The 22,564-nt window shown below is 44.6% G+C and overlaps 1 protein-coding gene across 1 annotated transcript in view; it reads left to right on the top strand.

The window, feature by feature from the left end:
• Nucleotides 1-22,564, top strand: part of CNTNAP5 (contactin associated protein family member 5) — a 334,380-nt gene that overhangs the window by 151,107 nt on the left and 160,709 nt on the right. Inside the window, exon 4 of the mRNA XM_069982421.1 lies at nt 19,096-19,243. Within this exon, the coding sequence (XP_069838522.1) occupies nt 19,096-19,243 (148 nt within the window). The remainder of the gene's footprint in view (nt 1-19,095; nt 19,244-22,564) is intronic.

Genomic DNA, 22,564 nt, shown 5'->3' with positions numbered 1-22,564 from the left:
CCCCCCCTTTCAATATAGACCCCCTGTGCAGCCCCCCTCATAGTATAGACCCCCTGTGCAGCCCCCCTCATAGTATAGACCCCCTGTGCCGACACCCCCCATTGTATAGACCCCCTGTGCAGACACCCCCCCCCATTGTATAGACCCCCTGTGCAGCCCCCCTCATAGTAAAAACCCCTTGTGCAGCCCCCCCGTATAGACCCCTTGTGCAGCCCCCCACATCGCAACATTTATGTAAAAAATGAAAAATAAAACAAAACTAAATAAACTGACCTCACCTGGATCCTTGATCTCCCTCAGGCCTGCCAGCTTCTCTTCAGTTCAGTGAGCTTCCGGGATGCCGGCCCTGGGCGGAAGCTCACTGATGCAGGACCGCGGCGCCTGGATTTCTCCTCTCTACTGCACGGCGGCTGACATGTGACGTGATGACGTCACATGTCAGCTGCCGAGGAGGAGCGAGGCCGGCATCCCGGAAGCTCACTGAACTTAAAGAGGTCCGGCGGCCGCGGCCATTTAACTGCACGGGGGGAACCGAGCCGAGGGCATATGCCCCCCGGCCCAGCCCGCCCCTGCCGCGCCCCGTCCCCCCCCCGGATTGGGGGAGCACAGGAGGAAGTGGCAAGGGGGGCCGTGCGGGCCCCCCTAGCGTAGGGGCCCGGTCGCCATGGCGACCCCTGCGACCCCTATAGCTACGCCACTGGTGAGACCGTCCGCACTTTATGACTCAGGGAACAAATGGGAATGTTTGTAGTTGTGGCTTCTGGGACGTTAAACTGAACGTTTTATTGCCGATGACGTCTCATTGCTGCCATAGAATTAGACTAATAAAGAAATAACATTAAATAAAGAAAAAGGAACAAATTCCCATGGAAAGTTCCATTACTAATACAGGAGAGGAGGAATGGTCCACCCTCTTCTGTTCTCCGGCCCTCACCTTCCTCTCTCTGCCCATCTGTGCCGATAACCGATAACGAGAAGGGGCAGGAGCATGGTGCAGGTGCTGCGGGCATTGTGGAAGGGCGTAACCACACCCACAGGCAGTGTCCAATAACTACGCAATATCGGTATCGTTGGCCAGCTAAAGGTCATTGCCGGCAACACGCTCCTGCCCCTCTCATCTGCGGAAGTTGTTGGAACAGACGGAAAGAAAGAGAAAGTGCAGCAGCGGGGAGCCGAGGAGCCAAGACCTTCCCTGCTCTCTGGATGACCCTTCTAACCAATCACAACGGGATGATTCATACCGCAATATCTGTATCAGGGCCCCTAACTGCCGTGCAGAGTGCTGGCCCCACATACAGATCAGGGGGACATTATGGGGCCCCTCAGGCTCCCAAACTAGAAACCTCTGTGCAAACTTGATAGTTTTAGCAATTGATGGGGGTCTCAGCCCCAGGACCCCCAACTAGGACAGACCACTTTATATGGGATCTAGGATGTTGGCTTAGACCCAGAATGGTGACTGGTGCCCCTTGGCTGTGGACAAGCACTGGGTGAGGGGTGGGCTTTACACTATACCTCGACCAGTGCTACATGTTCACCTTACTGCACAGTCAAACCCTCCTCCGACCAGTCCTCTGTATGGGTATAATCATATATCATCGCTATCAAGATGAGAGAGTGTATAACAGAAGAAATAAACACAGTACTTAGTGCTGACACAAAGCACCCTGTTATCCCCTTAACTGCATATGGGATAAGATTGCAGGGTGGCGCCACATTCTGCCATCACATTCGCCCTGTTCCACTTCGGAGACATCGCTATCTTTATAAAAGCCAATGGCCGTAGATTATAATGGGAATACAGGTGTGCCGACCTTACAGATCTGCGACATCTCCCGACAATCATAGAAATGCGGAGAGATAACAGAGCAAGTAATGGCGGAGGATGGAGAACTGGAGGCGGGGGATACTGTGAGCGGTTATGGCGGAGGATACTGTCAGCGGTAATGGCGGAGGATACTGTCAGCGGTAATGGCGGAGGATACTGTGAGCGGTAATGGCGGAGGATACTGTCAGCGGTAATGGCGGAGGATACTGTGAGCGGTAATGGCGGAGGATACTGTGAGCAGTAATGGCGGAGGATACTGTCAGCGGTAATGGCGGAGGATACTGTCAGCGGTAATGGCGGAGGATGCTGTCAGCGGTAATGGCGGAGGATACTGTGAGCGGTAATGGCGGAGGATACTGTGAGCGGTAATGGCGGAGGATACTGTGAGCAGTAATGGCGGAGGATACTGTCAGCGGTAATGGCGGAGGATACTGTCAGCGGTAATGGTGGAGGATACTGTCAGCGGCAATGGCGGAGGATACTGTGAGCGGTAATGGCGGAGGATACTGTGAGCGGTAATGGCGGAGGATACTGTGAGCGGTAATGGCGGAGGATACTGTGAGCGGTAATGGCGGGGGATACTCTGAGCGGTAATGGCGGAGGATACTGTGAGCGGTAATGGTGGAGGATACTGTCAGCGGTAATGGCGGAGGATACTGTGAGCAGTAATGGCGGAGGATACTGTCAGCGGTAATGGTGGAGGATACTGTCAGCGGTAATGGCGGAGGATACTGTCAGCGGTAATGGCGGAGGATACTGTGAGCGGTAATGGTGGGGGATACTGTCAGCGGTAATGGCGGAGGATACTGTGAGCGGTAATGGCGGAGGATACTGTCAGCGGTAATGGCGGAGGATACTGTCAGCGGTAATGGCGGAGGATACTGTGAGCGGTAATGGCGGAGGATACTGTGAGCGGTAATGGCGGAGGATACTGTGAGCGGTAATGGCGGAGGATACTGTGAGCGGTAATGGCGGAGGATACTGTCAGCGGTAATGGCGGAGGATACTGTGAGCGGTAATGGCGGAGGATACTGTCAGCGGTAATGGCGGAGGATACTGTGAGCGGTAATGGCGGAGGATACTGTGAGCGGTAATGGCGGAGGATACTGTCAGCGGTAATGGCGGAGGATACTGTCAGCGGTAATGGCGGAGGATACTGTGAGCGGTAATGGCGGAGGATACTGTGAGCGGTTATGGCGGAGGATACTGTGAGCGGTAATGGCGGAGGATACTGTGAGCGGTAATGGCGGAGGATACTGTGAGCGGTAATGGCGGAGGATACTGTCAGCGGTAATGGCGGAGGATACTGTCAGCGGTAATAGCGGAGGATACTGTCAGCGGTAATGGCGGAGGATACTGTCAGCGGTAATGGCGGAGGATACTGTCAGCGGTAATAGCGGAGGATACTGTCAGCGGTAATGGCGGAGGATACTGTCAGCGGTAATGGCGGAGGATACTGTGAGCGGTAATGGCGGAGGATACTGTCAGCGGTAATGGCGGAGGATACTGTGAGCGGTAATGGCGGAGGATACTGTGAGCGGTAATGGCGGAGGATACTGTCAGCGGTAATGGCGGAGGATACTGTCAGCGGTAATAGCGGAGGATACTGTCAGCGGTAATGGCGGAGGATACTGTCAGCGGTAATGGCGGAGGATACTGTGAGCGGTAATGGCGGAGGTTACTGTCAGCGGTAATGGCGGAGGATACTGTCAGCGGTAATAGCGGAGGATACTGTCAGCGGTAATGGCGGAGGATACTGTCAGCGGTAATGGCGGAGGATACTGTCAGCGGTAATAGCGGAGGATACTGTCAGCGGTAATGGCGGAGGATACTGTCAGCGGTAATGGCGGAGGATACTGTGAGCGGTAATGGCGGAGGATACTGTCAGCGGTAATGGCGGAGGATACTGTCAGCGGTAATAGCGGAGGATACTGTCAGCGGTAATGGCGGAGGATACTGTCAGCGGTAATGGCGGAGGATACTGTCAGCGGTAATGGCGGAGGATACTGTGAGCGGTAATGGCGGAGGATACTGTCAGCGGTAATGGCGGAGGATACTGTCAGCGGTAATAGCGGAGGATACTGTCAGCGGTAATGGCGGAGGATACTGTCAGCGGTAATGGCGGAGGATACTGTGAGCGGTAATGGCGGAGGATACTGTCAGCGGTAATGGCGGAGGATGTATAACTGGAGGCGGGGGATATTCTGATCCTTGTCCTGAGTCACCGTCTTCTTCCAGTCAATATAATGACACGATGTTAACTTGTCTACAATTTCCGGTGTTTCTCTGTATCTTCAGCCGTGAGATTACTCCAATATCTGACATCTCCTCCATCCAATACGAGGTGTAAATGGAGGCAACAGAAGTGACAAGAAATATGAAGTTGCTCATTGCTGTTTCTCATGTAGTCACTTTAGTTGTGTCCGTCTGTTGTGCTAAAATCAATGTTCACACTGAACACCAGTATACATATATATAGACATCACGGAGATTAAATCTCTATAGATACAAACAGTATACAGATGTGCCAGCCTCCATCAACTGATGTCAGAAAGTTATATAGATTTGTATTTTACTTCTATTATAAAAATCTCCAGGCTCCCAGGACTTATCAGCTGCTGTTTGTCCTGCAGGAAGTAGTGTATTCTTTCCAGTCTGACACAGTGCTCTCTGCTGCCACCTCTGTCCATGTCAGGAACTGTCCAGAGCAGCAACAAATAGAAAGCCTCTCATCATGTGATCAGTATTACCAGACTTTACCATAGGTGTTTTTCTTGTCATAAATGATCTAGTGAAGCCTGGTAATACTGATCACATGATGACACCCGGTAATACTGATCACATGGTGAAGCCTGGTAATACTGATCACATGGTGAAGCCTGGTAATGCTGATCACATGATGAAGCCTGGTAATACTGATCACATGATGACACCCGGTAATACTGATCACATGATGAAGCCTGGTAACACTGATCACATGATGACACCCGGTAATACTGATCACATGATGACACCTGGTAATACTGATCACATGATGAAGCCTGGTAATGCTGATCACATGATGAAGCCTGGTAATACTGATCACATGATGACACCCGGTAATACTGATCACATGATGAAGCCTGGTAACACTGATCACATGATGACACCCGGTAATACTGATCACATGATGAAGCCTGGTAACACTGATCACATGATGACACCTGGTAATACTGATCACATGATGAAGCCTGGTAATACTGATCACATGATGAAGCCTGGTAATACTGATCACATGATGAAGCCTGGTAATACTGATCACATGATGAAGCCTGGTAATGCTGATCACATGATGAAGCCCGGTAATACTGATCACATGATGAAGCCCGGTAATACTGATCACATGATGAACTCAACACCTATAAACCCATCCGATATGCAAATGAGCAAAAAATATCAAATAAATTAGTACAAGAAAACTTTATTGAGAAATATCGCAACAATAATAAGGACAAGGAAAAATATAAAAACAAACAAAGACCTGGGAGGTGGGAGACCAAACATGAGGAGAGGTATATGTTTACAAAATAAAGTGCAAGTGCATATCTTAGGTACTAATGAATTTAGCCGTATACAGCCTGGTTATAAGCATATTATAAAGTGCAAGTGCTCAAACATAGCCCAAAACACAGGCTGCATAGCTCAATACAACAAAGTATAGGCAAGTGCACATAAACAACATTACCCAGGGATATAATTCCCAAAGCCTCAGGACTCCCACCTCCCAGGTCTTTGTTTGTTTTTATATTTTTCCTTGTCCTTATTATTGTTGCGATATTTCTCAATAAAGTTTTCTTGTACTAATTTATTTGATATTTTTTGCTCATTTGCATATCGGATGGGTTTATAGGTGTTGAGTTCTATTTCAAATACCATTCGGTTATTTCTCCCCCCCCTTATTCCCTTTTTTTTGGGTTATAGGACGTTTATCACAGAATCCAGAATCTATAGGTGTTTTCTGATCACATGATGAAGCCTGGTAATACTGATCACATAATGAAGCCTGGTAATGCTGATCACATGATGAAGCCTGGTAATACTGATCACATAATGAAGCCTGGTAATGCTGATCACATGATGAAGTCTGGTAATGCTGATCACATGATGAAGCCTGGTAATACTGATCACATAATGAAGCCTGGTAATACTGATCATATGATGAAGTCTGGTAATACTGATCACATGATGAAGCCTGGTAATACTGAACACATGATGAAGCCTGGTAATACTGATCACATGATGAAGCCTGGTAATACTGATCACATGATGAAGCCTGGTAATAGTGATCACATGATGAAGCCCGGTAATCAGGGCCGGCTCCAGCTTTTTGTGGGCCCTTGGGCGACAGAGCCTCGGCGGGCCCCTTTGAGGAGCAAATCATGGAGAGACAGGCGAGGAAAGATTTGCAGCAGAAGAAACATGTGGCTGCTGCATATCTTTCTCCTCCTGTATCTCCTGATCTCTGTAGTAGTCAGGACTCTGGAGGAATCAGACCCAGTCACAGGATTATATATATATATCATGCTGGTGCTGCTAGTTCTCTAGTATACAGCTCCTTCTGTGTGTGTGTGTGTGTGTGTGTGTGTGTGTGTGTATATATACATACACACACACAGAGCAGGAGCTGTATACTAGAGAACTAGCAGCACCAGCATTATATATATATATATATATATATATATATATATATATATTTATAATATGAACATGGTGAGACCTCTAGTTCTCCTATATTCAGGCCCTGCAGTGATATACAGTGTGTGTGTATATATATATATATATATATATATATATATATATATATATATATATATACACACACACACACACACACACACTGTATATCACTGCAGGGCCTGAATATAGGAGAACTAGAGGTCTCACCATGTTCATATGATAGATAGGAGATAGGGAAATAGATAGATAGATAGATAGGAGATAGATAGATAGATACAGATATCTAGTTGTTTTCTGTATAGAGGTCCTGCTGTAATATATATATATATATATATATATATATATATATATATCCTGCTGTAATAGATATAGATATATTACAGCAGGACCTCTATACACAAAACAAGTAGAAGAACCAGCACATACAGGACACTTAGTTTGCAGAGCCTACCTGCTGCCCTCAGGTCATGTGTCCGATCACATGACCCGTGACATCATCAAAGGTCCTTCAGACTCAAAGGTCCTCTTTCCTACTCGGCTGTAGGGAAGATTTGTGATGGAAGACAGGTGCTCGGGGGCCCCAGTATGGATCGGCGGGCCCCTAACTGTCACATGCGGCCTCTAGGGGCCCAGTCCTCTTTGTTACTACACTTTTTTTTCTTTTTTACTAACAAAAAAAATGTAGTAACAAACGGGAGTGGGCCCCTAGAGGAGCTGGGGGCCCCGGCATTTGCCCTACTTAGCCGGTGCTGACGCCGGCCCTGCCGGTAATACTGATCACATGATAAAGCCTGGTAATGCTGATCACATGATGAAGCCTGGTAATACTGATCACATGATGACACCTGGTAATACTGATCACATGATGAAGCCTGGTAATACTGATCACATGATGAAGCCTGGTAATGCTGATCACATGATGACACCTGGTAATACTGATCACATGATGAAGCCTGGTAATACTGATCACATGATGAAATGGGGGAATGGGCTTGAATCTGTGTATTCTGTGTATAGAGCCTGTATCTTCTCTATACCTGTAATATAATCGGGCGGGTCCTGGTCTGTAACCCATATCAGATTGTCAGCTCTTCCGGGAAGGGTTTGGGGTACATACATATATTCTCCATCCAGAGCCGCACCAGAACAGACAATAGATAACAATGTATTTTCACTTCTCATTTTTATGATAAACATTATAGGAAGTTCCTGTCCCTGCCAACACTGAGCAATGAAGCAATTTGGCTTCCTCAGAAATCCCAAATCAAACGCTGGCGCTTCAGAACATGGAATTACAGGATAAGAGGATTTACCGAAATTGGATTTAAAATGTCAAATTTCGACAACAAACTCCAAAATAAATCACAAACTGAACAAATGCTGAACACAAAATGTTTCCGAGCTCTACAAATCCCCCCAAACACTGAAGCAGGTAACAAAGAGGCAAAAAACAACAACATCTCACCATAAAGTGAAGTACTGTGCTCTGTGTCCCAGATATGGAGTCCAGCAAACAGCCGTATACTTATATATCCTGGATATGGAGTCCAGCAAACAGCCGTATACTTATATATCCTGGATATGGAGTCCAGCAAACAGCCGTATACTTATATATCCTGGATATGGAGTCCAGCAAACAGCCGTATACTTATATATCCTGGATATGGAGTCCAGCAAACAGCCGTATACTAATATATCCTGGATGAGGAATAACAGCAAACAGCCGTATACTTATATATCCTGGATATGGAGTCCAGCAAACAGCCGTATACTTATATATCCTGGATATGGAGTCCAGCAAACAGCCGTATACTAATATATCCTGGATATGGAGTCCAGCAAACAGCTATATACTAATATATCCTGGATGAGGAATAACAGCAAACAGCCGTATACTAATATATCCTGGATATGGAGTCCAGCAAACAGCCGTATACTAATATATCCTGGATGAGGAATAACAGCAAACAGCTGTATACTTATAAATCCTGGATATGGAGTCCAGCAAACAGCCGTATACTTATATATCCTGGATATGGAGTCCAGCAAACAGCCATATACTAATATATCCTGGATGAGGAATAACAGCAAACAGCCGTATACTAATATATCCTGGATATGGAGTCCAACAAACAGCCGTATACTGATATATCCTGGATATGGAGTCCAGCAAACAGCCGTATACTAATATATCCTGGATATGGAGTCCAGCAAACAGCCGTATACTAATATATCCTGGATGAGGAATAACAGCAAACAGCCGTATACTTATATATCCTGGATATGGAATAACAGCAAACAGTCGTATACTAATATATCCTGGATATGGAATAACAGCAAACAGCCGTATACTAATATATCCTGGATATGGAATAACAGCAAACAGCCGTATACTTATATATCCTGGATATGTGTTAGGGTCACGGCGGCGTCCCGTGCTCCGGTCCGCCGCCGCACCCTCTCTCCTACATCTGCAGCAGCCGGTGTCCGCAGGCAGGGACCCGGCGCTGCTGTTGCTTCGGCCCCGGGGGGCGCCTCACCTCACCACGCTCCTGTCCGTCGCTGTGCCGGCCGGCGCGCGCGTCCCCGCCTTCTAGGGCGCGCGCGCGCCGGCTGTCTCAGATTTAAAGGGGCAGTGCACTCCTAATTGGTCTGTTTGTCAATTACTCCCCTATAAGTTCCAGCTCTGCCCCCTTCCAGGTGTTGGAGCCTCTACATGCTTCCCATAGCGTTTGGCCCAGCTCCCTGTTGTTCCTGATTCCTGTCCGCTACCTGGTCCCTAGTCCTTGTTCCTGATTCCTATCCGCTACCTGGTCCCTAGTCCTTGTCCCTGGTTCCTGCTCCCCTGTCACTCCATTGCTCCTGTGTTCAGCCTGTCACCTGTGGTTACGCCTACAGACCTCTGCCAGCACCATCTCCTGCCTACTGCTCCTGCCACGCCTCGCCTGCCGTCACTAGCAACCAAGCCAGGGATAGCGACCTGGGGGTCGCCTGCCGCAGCAAGTCCATCCCGCCTTGCGGCGGGCTCTGGTGAAAAACAGCGGCCCCTTAAACTCCGCTCCCTGGTGAGGTTAGTGCCATCGCTGGTGACGGTCCAGTGGATCCACTACTCCAGGCGTTACAATATGGAATAACAGCAAACAGCCGTATACTTATATATCCTGGATATGGAGTCCAGCAAACAGCCGTTTACTAATATATCCTGGATATGGAATAACAGCAAACAGCCATATACTTATATATCCTGGATATGGAATAACAGCAAACAGCCGTATACTTATATATCCTGGATGAGGAATAACAGCAAACAGCCGTATACTTATATATCCTGGATATGGAATAACAGAAAACAGCCGTTTACTAATATATCCTGGATATGGAATAACAGCAAACAGCCGTATACTTATATATCCTGGATATGGAATAACAGCAAACAGCCGTATACTTATATATCCTGGATATGGAATAACAGCAAACAGCCTTAGACCATGTCAAAGAATGGCCGCTGTCTGAGATGTTCAACCCAGCCGGTACTGCGGTACTAGCGGGGTTAACGTCACTTCTGTTTAATTGGAATGCGGGCACATTCGGGTGTACATTCTGGTGTGTCCAATTTGCCATAGCAAATAATGTGAAGTACGTCCGGAGCTGCACTTTACATTGTCTGCACAGTCAATTTTGTGTGTCCGTTGTATGGCTGCTTGGAATCCCAGCCGGAGTGTATACAGTGTGTATATACTCCGGCTGGGATTCCGCAAGGGTTACTGCGATTGGCCAATGTGAATAAACAATACCCGCTGTTCCAAACCTAATGATGGCCCCTTCCTGAAGTGGGAACACAGCCTTATACTTCTATATTCTGGATGATGTGAGGAGGAGGAGGAGGAGGAGGAAAAACTACACCAAAAATTAAATTAAATGTTTTAAATATTTTTGAGTTTTGGCCTATTTATGTATACTGTCAGGAAGTTACCTCTCTGCGTTCCATCGGTGAGCGCTTTCTCCTCGCTACAGGAGTGCTTGTTCTGCCTGGTGTGCTGATGCTGCAATCGGGCAGCCAATCAGCATCCAGGGGCGTGTCAGTCTGGGCGGCATCAGCGGAGCTATCAGTACCGCAGGGATTCCGGGCCAATCGTGCGGCCCAGCGCTCCTGCACAGATATTGGAGGGAGGTTTATTAAGGCATCCACGCTCGGCCATGGTTTGTGACTTGCCCGTCTACACTAGCGTCATTCCCCTCAGTGCTTTCTGCGTACCTGCTCATATTCCCTGACTCTGATTTTGTACTTTGCTCCCGTCTGTGTTTCTGATCTCGGCTTTACGGTTCATCTTTGGCTCCGCCTCTGTCCTGTTATTTGGTTTCCTAGTTTTGACCTTTTGGACTGTTATTTGACTATTCTCAGTTTATTGTCTTGTGGCTCACCCCTTCCCGGTTGTTGTTTACACGGACCGCTGACTCTGCTTCTCTGACCCTATACGTATCAGTGCCGGGGCCCAGTTGGGGTCTGCTCTCTACAGCAGTGCCCCATGGAGGCAGGGACAGGGGGCTGGGTTCAGTTAGGGCTCACTATTCCCCTACAAATGTGACAATAATATAGAATGAGGACAGGGGCGTAGCTAGGATTCATGGGGCCCCATAGCAAAAAACTGTATGGGGCCCCCCTCCCCTACACACTAATGTGTGTGTATATATATATATATATATATATATATATATATATATACATAATCGGTGATGTGGCCCAAAAAAAAATTCTCTTGTGGCCAGAGGCAGAATCTTATGGTTATATACATAGGTGCAGGAGCAGACTATCTTTTGCTTAACCCTTTATTTACTGCAGTGTGTAAGTGACCCAGTGTTCTCTTACATGCTGCAACACAAAAAAGGGTTAATATAGAAGACAATTAGCTCTGCTACTCCTGCACTGATAACCCCTGACCTCTGCAGGAACTCAGAGAACAGAGGTCAGAGGTTATCAGAGTAAGCAGGCAGAGAGCTAATTGTCTTCTGTATTAACCCTTTTTTGTTTTGCAGCATGTTAGAGAACATTGGGTCACTTACACACTGCAGTAAATAAGGGGTTAAGCAAAAGGAGACAGGAGGCTCTTATCTTCCCTGGGCCCCCTCCCTCCACGGGCCCCATAGCAACCGCCTTCTCTGCCTCTATGGTAGCTATGCCACTGAATGAGGATTGTGAAGCATTCTGCTGATTGGTCGCTATCATTTCAAACATTTTCTCCCCATGTGATCTGTAACAGATAAGTAAATCCCTTCACCATAAATTACAGCTGTCTCTTATAGTATGTCTCTTATAGTGTGTCTCTTATAGTACGTCTCTTATAGGATGTCTCTTATAGATGTCTCTTATAGTATGTCCCTTATAGTATGTCTCTTATAGTGTGTCTCTTATAGTATGTCTCTTATAGTATGTCTCTTATAGTGTGTCTCTTATAGTACGTCTCTTATAGGATGTCTCTTATAGTGTGTCTCTTATGGGATGTCTCTTATAGTATGTCTCTTATAGTGTGTCTCTTATAGTATGTGTCTTATAGTATGTCTCTTATAGATGTCTCTTATAGTATGTCTCTTATAGATGTCTCTTATAGTGTGTCTCTTATAGTGTGTCTCTTATAGTATGTCTCTTATTGATGTCTCTTATAGTGTGTCTCTTATAGCATGTCTCTTATAGATGTCTCTTATAGTATGTCTCTTATAGTGTGTCTCTTATAGTATGTCTCTTATAGATGTCTCTTATAGTATGTCTCTTATTGATGTCTCTTATAGTGTGTCTCTTATAGTATGTCTCTTATAGATGTCTCTTATAGTATGTCTCTTATTGATGTCTCCTATAGTGTGTCTCTTATAGTATGTCTCCTATAGTGTGTCTCTTATAGTATGTCTCTTATAGATGTCTCTTATAGTATGTCTCTTATTGATGTCTCTTATAGTGTGTCTCTTATAGCATGTCTCTTATAGATGTCTCTTATAGTATGTCTCTTATAGATGTCTCTTATAGTATGTCTCTTATAGTATGTCTCTTATAGATGTCTCTTATAGTATGTCTCTTATTGATGTCTCTTATAGTATGTGTCTTATAGTATGTCTCTTATAGATGTCTCTTATAGTATGTCTCTTATAGATGTCTCTTATAGTATGTCTCTTATTGATGTCTCTTATAGTATGTGTCTTATAGTATGTCTCTTATAGATGTCTCTTATAGTATGTCTCTTATTGATGTCTCCTATAGTGTGTCTCTTATAGTATGTCTCCTATAGTGTGTCTCTTATAGTATGTCTCTTATAGATGTCTCTTATAGTATGTCTCTTATTGATGTCTCCTATAGTGTGTCTCTTATAGATGTCTCTTATAGATGTCTCTTATAGTAAGTATCTTCCCATCCTTCTTGAGGAAACATTCTAAAGACTTTGTGAGACTTAAAGGGGTAGTCCACCCAAAAAATTTTTCTTTCAAATCAACTGCTACCATGAAGTGCCAGAGATTTGTAATTTACTTCTATTAAAAAATCTCAAGCCTTCCAGTACTTATCAGCTGCTGTATGCCCAACAGGAAGTTGTATTATTTCCAGTCTGGAGAGCAGGAGAGGTTTTCTATGGGGATTTGCTCCTGCTTTGGACAGTTCCTGACATGGACAGAGGAGGCAACAGAGAGCAATGGGTCAGACAGGAAAGAAAACACCAATTCCTGCTGGACACACAGCAGCTGATAAGTACTGGAAGACTTAAGATTTTTTAATAGAAGTGAATTACAAATCTCTGGCACTTTATGGCACCAGTTGATTTGAAAGAAAATTTTTTTTGGTGGACTACCCCTTTAAGGATGAACGTTCTATGAGGCCCAGACAGGAGAAGCGCCTGGATATTATGTCGCTATTGTCGTATTGTTGTTATGTGGTTTTATAATCAGGTCATTGTTTTCATCTCTCACGGACGCTTCTCCGGTGGTCGGCCGCTTGTTGGGGACAAATCTTTGTTGGAAACCAATTGTTTGAAGTCTATTGAGCTGCAATGTGTTTGCGAATATTGCAGCGTTTTGTGAAATGTTCCATTTCTGGCAGTCGGAGAAGTTTTGATTGCAGTAATGAGAATTCAAGTGAGGTCCGAGATCAACGCGACCGAAACTGAATATCAAAGAGTTTTTGTGCTTTGTGCCGCTCTCCGAAAAACGGAATCCAAAGATTTGTCTTTAATATTTCAAATAGAGGCGACAAATCACCGACCATAAATGAGGAAGGAAAGGAAAGACATTACCCGAGGATGACCTGAATATAAGGGAACAGGCCAGCACTCACAGCAGGATATAAGGGAACATGCCAGCACTCACAGCAGGATATAAGGGAACATGCCAGCACTCACAGCAGGATATAAGGGAACATGCCAGCACTCACAGCAGGATATAAGGGAACATGCCAGCACTCACAGGGGGATATAAGGGAACATGCCAGCACTCACAGCAGGATATAAGGGAACATGCCAGCACTCACAGCAGGATATAAGGGAACATGCCAGCACTCACAGCAGGATATAAGGGAACATGCCAGCACTCACAGCAGGATATAAGGGAACATGCCAGCACTCACAGCAGGATATAAGGGAACATGCCAGGACTCACAGCAGGATATAAGGGAACATGCCAGCACTCACAGCAGGATATAAGGGAACATGCCAGCACTCACAGGAGGATATAAGGGAACATGCCAGCACTCACATCATACTACATGGGAACATGCCAGCACTCACAGCAGGATATAAGGGAACATGCCAGCACTCACAGCAGGATATAAGGGAACATGCCAGCACTCACAGCAGGATATAAGGGAACATGCCAGGACTCACAGCAGGATATAAGGGAACATGCCAGCACTCACAGCAGGATATAAGGGAACATGCCAGCACTCACAGGGGGATATAAGGGAACATGCCAGCACTCACAGCAGGATATAAGGGAACATGTCAGCACTCACAGCAGGATATAAGGGAACATGCCAGGACTCACAGCAGGATATAAGGGAACATGCCAGCACTCACAGGAGGATATAAGGGAACATGCCAGCACTCACATCATACTACATGGGAACATGCCAGCACTCACAGCAGGATATAAGGGAACATGCCAGCACTCACAGGGGGATATAAGGGAACATACCAGCACTCACAGGAGGATATAAGGAAACATGCCAGCACTCACAGGAGGATATAAGGGAACTTGCCAGCACTCACATCATACTACATGGGAACATGCCAGCACTCACAGGAGGATATAAGGGAACATACCAGCACTCACGTCATACTACATGGGAACATGACAGCACTCACATCATACTACATGGGAGCATGACAGCGCTCACAGGAGGATATAAGGGAACATGCCAGCACTCACATCATACTACATGGGAACATGCCAGCACTCACATCATACTACATGGGAACATGCCAGCACTCACAGCAGGATATAGGGGAACATGCCAGCACTCACATCATACTACATGGGAACATGCCAGCACTCACATCATACTACATGGGAACATGCCAGCACTCACAGCAGGATATAAGGGAACATGCCAGCACTCACATCATACTACATGGGAACATGCCAGCACTCACATCATACTACATGGGAACATGCCAGCACTCACAGCAGGATATAGGGGAACATGCCAGCACTCACATCATACTACATGGGAACATGCCAGCACTCACAGCAGGATATAGGGGAACATGCTAGCACTCACAGCAGGATATAAGGGAACAGGCCAGCACTCACAGCAAGATATAAGGGAACATGCTAGCACTCACAGCAGAATATAAGGGAACAGGCCAGCACTCACAGCAAGATATAAGGGAACATGCCAGCACTCACAGCAGGATATAAGGGAACATGCCAGCGCTCACAGCAGGATATAAGGGAACAGGCCAGCACTCACAGCAGGATATAAGGGAAAATGCCAGCACTCACAGCAGGATATAAGGGAACATGCCAGCACTCACAGCAGGATATAAGGGGACATGCCAGCACTCACAGCAGGATATAAGGGAACATGCCAGCACTCACATCATACTACATGGAAACATGCCAGCACTCACATCATACTACATGGGAACATGCCAGCACTCAAAGCAGGATATAAGGGAACATGCCAGCACTCACAGCAGGATATAAGGGAACATGCCAGCACTCACATCATACTACATGGAAACATGCCAGCACTCATATCATACTACATGGGAACATGCCAGCACTCACAGCAGGATATAAGGGAACATACCAGCACTCACAGCAGGCTATAGAGGAACATGCCAGCACTCACAGCAGGATATAGGGGAACATGCCAGCACTCACAGGAGGATATAAGGGATCATGCCAGCACTCACAGGAGGATATATGGGAACATGCCAGCACTCACAGCAGGATATAGGGGAACATGCCAGCACTCACAGGAGGATATAAGGGAACATGCCAGCACTCACAGGAGGATATAGGGGAACATGCCAGCACTCACAGCAGGATATAGGGGAACATGCCAGCACTCACAGCAGGATATAAGGGAACATGCCAGCACTCACAGCAGGATATAGGGGAACATGCCAGCACTCACATCATACTACATGGAAACATGCCAGCACTCACATCATACTACATGGGAACATGCCAGCACTCACAGCAGGATATAAGGGAACATACCAGCACTCACAGCAGGATATAGAGGAACATGCCAGCACTCACAGCAGGATATAGGGGAACATGCCAGCACTCACAGGAGGATATAACAGAACATGCAAGCACTGACAGGAGCATATATTGGAACATGCCAGCACTCACAGCAGGATATAGGGGAACATGCCAGCACTCACAGGAGGATATAAGGGAACATGCCAGCACTCACAGGAGCATATAGGGGAACATGCCAGCACTCACAGCAGGATATAGGGGAACATGCCAGCACTCACAGGAGGATATAAGGGAACATGCCAGCACTCACAGGAGGATATAGGGGAACATGCCAGCACTCACAGCAGGATATAGGGGAACATGCCAGCACTCACATCATACTACATGGGAACATGCCAGCACTCACAGCAGGATATAAGGGAACATGCCAGCACTCACAGCAGGATATAAGGGAACATGCCAGCACTCACATCATACTACATGGGAACATGTCAGCACTCACATCATACTACATGGTAACATGCCAGCACTCACATCATACTACATGGGAACATGCCAGCACTCACAGCAGGATATAAGGGAACATGCAAACACTCACAGCAGGATACAAGCGAGCATGCCAGCATTCACATCATACTACATGGGAACATGCCAGCACTCACAGCAGGATATAGGGGAACATGCCAGCATTCACAGCAGGATATAAGGAAACATGCCAGCTCTCACAGGATTCATGTATATAGGGGGCAGTATTATAGTAGTTATATTCCTGTATATAGGAGCAGTATTATAGTAGTTATATCCCTGTATATAGGAGCAGTATTATAGTAGTTATATCCCTGTATATAAGAGCAGTATTATAGTAGTTATATTCCTGTATATAGGGAGCAGTATTATAATAGTTATATTCCTGTATATAGGAGCAGTATTATAGTAGTTATAGTCCTGTATATAGGAGCAGTATTATAATAGTTATATTCCTGTATATAGGAGCAGTATTATAGTAGTTATATTCCTGTATATAGGAGCAGTATTATAGCAGTTATATTCCTGTATATAGGGGGCAGTATTATAGTATATTCCTGTATATAGGAGCAGTATTATAGTAGTATATTCCTGTATATAGGAAGCAGTATTATAGTAGTTATATTCCTGTATATAGGAGCAGTATTATAGTAGTTATATTCCTATATATAGGAGCAGTAGTATAGTAGTTATATTCCTGTATATATAGAAGCAGTATTATAGTAGGTATATTCCTGTATATAGGAGCAGTATTATAGTAGTTATATTCCTGTATACAGGGGGAAGTATTATAGTAGTTATATTCCTGTATATAGGGAGCAGTATTATAGTAGTTATATTCCTGTATATAGGAGCAGTATTATAGTAGTTATATCCCTGTATATAGGAGCAGTATTATAGTAGTTATATTCCTGTATATAGGAGCAGTATTATAGTAGTATATTCTTGTATATAGGGGGCAGTATTATAGAAGTTATATCCCTGTATATAGGAGCAGTATTATAGGAGTTATATTTCTGTATATAGGAGCAGTATTATAGTAGTTATATCCCTGTATATAGGAGCAGTATTATAGTAGTTATATTCCTGTATATAGTAGCTGTATTATAGTAGTTATATTCCTGTATATAGGAGCAGTATTATAGTAGTTATATCCCTGTATATAGGGAGCAGTATTATAGTAGTTATATCCCTGTATATAGGAAGCAGTATTATAGTAGTTATATTCCTGTATATAGGGGCAGTATTATAGTAGTTATATTCCTGTATATAGGAGCAGTATTATAGTAGTTATATCCCTGTATATAGGAGCAGTATTATAGTAGTTATATTCCTGTAAATAGGAGGCAGTATTATAGTAGTTATATTCCTGTATATAGGAACAGTATTATAGCAGTTATATTCCTGTATATAGGAGCAGTATTATAGTAGTTATATTCCTGTATATAGGAGCAGTATTATAGTAGTTATATCCCTTTATATAGGGGCAGTATTATAGTAGTTATATTCTTGTATATAGGGGGCAGTATTATAGTAGTTATATTCCTGTATATAGGGAGCAGTATTATAGTAGTTATATTCCTGTATATAGGGGCAGTATTATAGTAGTTATATTCCTGTATATAGGAACAGTATTATAGTAGTTATATTCCTGTATATAGGGGCAGTATTATAGTAGTTATATTCCTGTATATAGGAGCAGTATTATAGTAGTTATATTCCTGTATATAGGAGCAGTATTATAGTAGTTATATCCCTGTATATAGGAACAGTATTATAGTAGTCATATTCCTGTATATAGGGGCAGTATTATAGTAGTCATATTCCTGTATATAGGAGCAGTATTATAATAGTTATTTTGTAGCATTGTAGTGGTTATTATTCTGTACATAGGGGGTACTAATGTTTTATCTGTATTTTTACCAAAGGAGATCTCTAAAATGAGTTTCTGTTTCCTGAGGCATGATGGGAAGGGCTTTTAGAATTAAGAGTAGTATTTTGTGCAATCAGTCCTCACCACTTAACCCAGGAACGTTTATTATGTTGCTGATAGTTGTGACAGGAGTTTCTCTATAAATACACTTTCCTGCCTGAATAGGCTCTGAAGACATCAGGAAGGAGTTTTTAAAGGTCATTTTAAATGAACAGATTGATGCATGTTGGAAATAGAATTTCTCTGTGTTTCTTTTCATTTATACCAATCAGTTTCCAGGATGTTTCTGTAGCTCAGACCAAGGACGAGTGGGATACTTTGTTTCCTATATTGCGCTGGTGTTGTTATATTAGTATTTCGGTAACTTTCCCCTTTGATGAGTTCTTCCTTCTTTGTTACATTCTAGGTGTTTCCGGGGAATACTAACGCTGACGGTGTGGTCAATCACAAATTCCAGCATTCCATTAAAGCCAGATTTCTCCGCTTCGTTCCGCTGGAGTGGAATCCCATAGGGAGGATTGGGATGAGGATCGAGGTCTATGGCTGCTCATACAGTAAGTAGCTTGGAATTGTTGTAACTTTTTATGTTTTTGCAAACTTGATTCAGTTTGTAACGCTTCTTCACTTCTACAAGTACCACGCTCCTTCTGTTGTTATAAAATGGTAAAACATATACATGGTCATCACTTTACTCCCAAACTAAAGAAAAACCATATGAGTTGATGCCAAAAAACCTTTATCTTTTTCATCCTTCCAACTAAGTTCATAAGTTAGAGCTATCGATCATTACTACTCCTGGGTTCAGGGGTTACTCCTCATGGATTTATTTTCCTCATGGGCGGAGCTTCCCTAACCTGTTTTCTCCATTGGTGGAGCTTTTTTGTCTGTTTCATTGGTGGAGTTCTCCTAATCTCTTTTCCTCATAGTTTCCTCCAACCTTTTGTCCCCATGGGTGGAGCTTTCCGCGTCTTGTTTTTTCTCATGGGTTGAGCGTTTTAATTTTGTTTTCCTCATGGGTTGAGCTTTTTAATCTTGTTTTCCTCATGGGTGGAGCTTTCCTATCCTTTTTTTCCTGATGGGTGGAGCTTTTTAATCTTGTTTTCCTCATTGGTGGAGTTCCCCTTATGTTTTTTTTCCTCATGGGTGGAGCTTTCCCATCTTATTTTCCTCATGGGTGGAGCTTTTTAATCTTGTTTTTCTCATGGGTGGAGCTTCTCAAACTTGTTTTCCTCAGGGGAGGAACTTTCCAATCTTGTTTTCCTCAGGGGTGGAGCTCCCCTACTTTTTTCCTCATGGGTGGAGCCTCCCTTTTTGTTCTCTTTCAGTGCCTGATGTGCTGCTGGCTTCATAGGTGGTTCCTGCACATCCTATACTCCTTATAGATAGAGCAGGCCTTTCCTTTACTTTTTATATAAGTGGAATCTCACTAATCTATTCTCTGAATAGGTGAAGAGTCCCCGCCTGTTTTTTTCCCCCAAGGATAATAACCAAGAACATCCTGACTGTGTTGCCAAGCGGAAGATAACTTACACTAGCAGGGACGCTAAGCCCGGGAACCTCCAGCTGTTGTATAACAACAATTACCATTATACTTGGTTTGGTTGTCCAGGCATGATGGGAACTATCATTTTGCCCCTTTAAATCTCTGGATGCCCCCCCCCCATCATCCACCTATCTGTCAGGAATTTATATGTAGATTTTTTCCTTTTTGTATCTGTGAGACCCATGAATGTTGTAGCTGTCAGGGCGGTAAGTGACATTGATCAGATGTGATCAGAATGAATTACCTTGTGTTTTGTCTTTGGGTACAGTAGCATCAGACGTGTAATCAGCGCTTATCCCAGCATAAATATTTATACGGCTGCTCCAGCCGCCTCCTGTTCATTATGTCGATGTTTCCTCGTCTGGATACAACAAGCAGCGGCCTCACCGATGTTTATCTTCCCGGCAGATAATGAGATGTAAATGAAAAGCGTTTCCCTTTACTTAATGCACAAGCGTCATTCTTGATAATAAGATCAATGGGATGTGAAGCAGGTAGGAATATCACCATCTGCGCCAACCAGGAGCTCCACTCACTGTCATGTAGCTTCTATATAACGTACAGCGCGGTCAGGCGTCATCAGCTGGAGAGATTCACTTATATCACAGGCCGCCATAATGGGATCAGCATGATGGATGGACAAGAGAGGAGGAAGAGGAGGAGGAGGGCAAATCCAGAGCACCAGGCTAGATTATGTAAATTACATGTATTACGTTCTAATTTAGGATCAGTACAGGATCAGTAATGTAATGTATGTACACAGTGACCCCACCAGCAGAATAGTGAGTGCAGCTCTGGGGTATAATACAGGATGTAACTCAGGATCAGTAATGTATGTACACAGTGACCCCACCAGCAGAATAGTGAGTGCAGCTCTGGGGTATAATACAGGATGTAACTCAGGATCAGTAATGTATGTACACAGTGACCTCACCAGCATAATAGTAACTGCAGCTCTGGAGTATAATACAGGATGTAACTCAGGATCAGTAATGTAATGTATGTACACAGTGACCCCACCAGCAGAATAGTGAGTGCAGCTCTGAAGGATAATACAGGATGTAACTCAGGATCAGTAATGTAATGTATGTACACAGTGACCCCACCAGCAGAATAGTGAGTGCAGCTCTGGAGCATAATACAGGATGTAACTCAGGATCAGTAATGTAATGTATGTACACAGTGACCCCACCAGCAGAATAGTGAGTGCAGCTCTGGAGCATAATACAGAAGTGCAGGATATCAGTATAAGATAGAATAATGTAATGATGTCTCTACAGACGTTTGATATCCCCCTTTATGGCTGAGAGACGTGCCCACACGCCGAGGCTTTATAAGGGTTACATTATATGAAGTTGATTGTTGTCACTTTAGTCAGTTTCCATAGTAAACCTGAGGATCTCGGAGAGGCCTCCCTGACTTTTCTGGATAATATAATCAGAAGTTGAGATTATCAGCAATTGCTTCAATGTGAAAACTACAAACGTCTTTAAGAAAAATGGGGGGAGAGCCGGATGGCTGTGCGAGGCTGCATTCCGTATCACTGTATAAATAGGAAATGGCAGGGTGGAGATTAGGAGTCATTTTCTCGGCTATCTGCGGGATCTGTAGATGTCGGCGATCAGCCTTCTCCTATTTCACCGGAACATTCAATTGCTTGAACCTAAGTGAACTCGCTACTTGGAATTTATGCTGAAATCTCGTTTCCAATCGGCGTGACCTTCTCCTAAATGACGGATTTTATATGTGGAGTTTACCTTAAATTGTGCAAGCGCTTTCCATATAATCACAAATGGCTCCATTTGTTTTAACGTATTAACTTTTACTGATATTTCATCGGCGGCTGCTGTTAATATCCGCCATGCCGCTACCGTTCCATCTCCAGAGCCGCTCCGCGCCGGCCCAGGTCTAAGTGACTTATAGAAAGGTTTTATACAAGATTAACAAAGCTTTCCGCACAAAGAATAAGCCTCACGGCGCAGTCAGGTGAACGTCCGCCTGTTAGGGGAAATACTATACAAACAAGGGACGTTATAAGGAGAAATGGATGCAGGGAAGAGGGGAGAATCCATAGACATTACAAGGACTAACATGATCAAGTAAGTACTACTTAGTGCTCGACTCCAGTAACAGACCCCATTGTTATCATTGGGAGACTCCAGCATTTAAAGGGGTACTCCACTCAAACATAACTTTTGATAAGTTGCTGCCCATGGTGAGACGGTGAATTCCTTCCATACTTGTCATTATCTATTCAGTCTCCTTCCTCCAGTTCTCAGCTGCTGCTTTTTGCTGAAGACACAAAAATCTGTCTTCTGAGACAGATGAGGAA

Source organism: Dendropsophus ebraccatus, chromosome 9, assembly GCF_027789765.1.
Source record: "Dendropsophus ebraccatus isolate aDenEbr1 chromosome 9, aDenEbr1.pat, whole genome shotgun sequence".
Classification (NCBI taxonomy): domain Eukaryota; kingdom Metazoa; phylum Chordata; class Amphibia; order Anura; family Hylidae; genus Dendropsophus; species Dendropsophus ebraccatus.
This window is presented reverse-complemented; position numbering and strand designations above follow the sequence as displayed.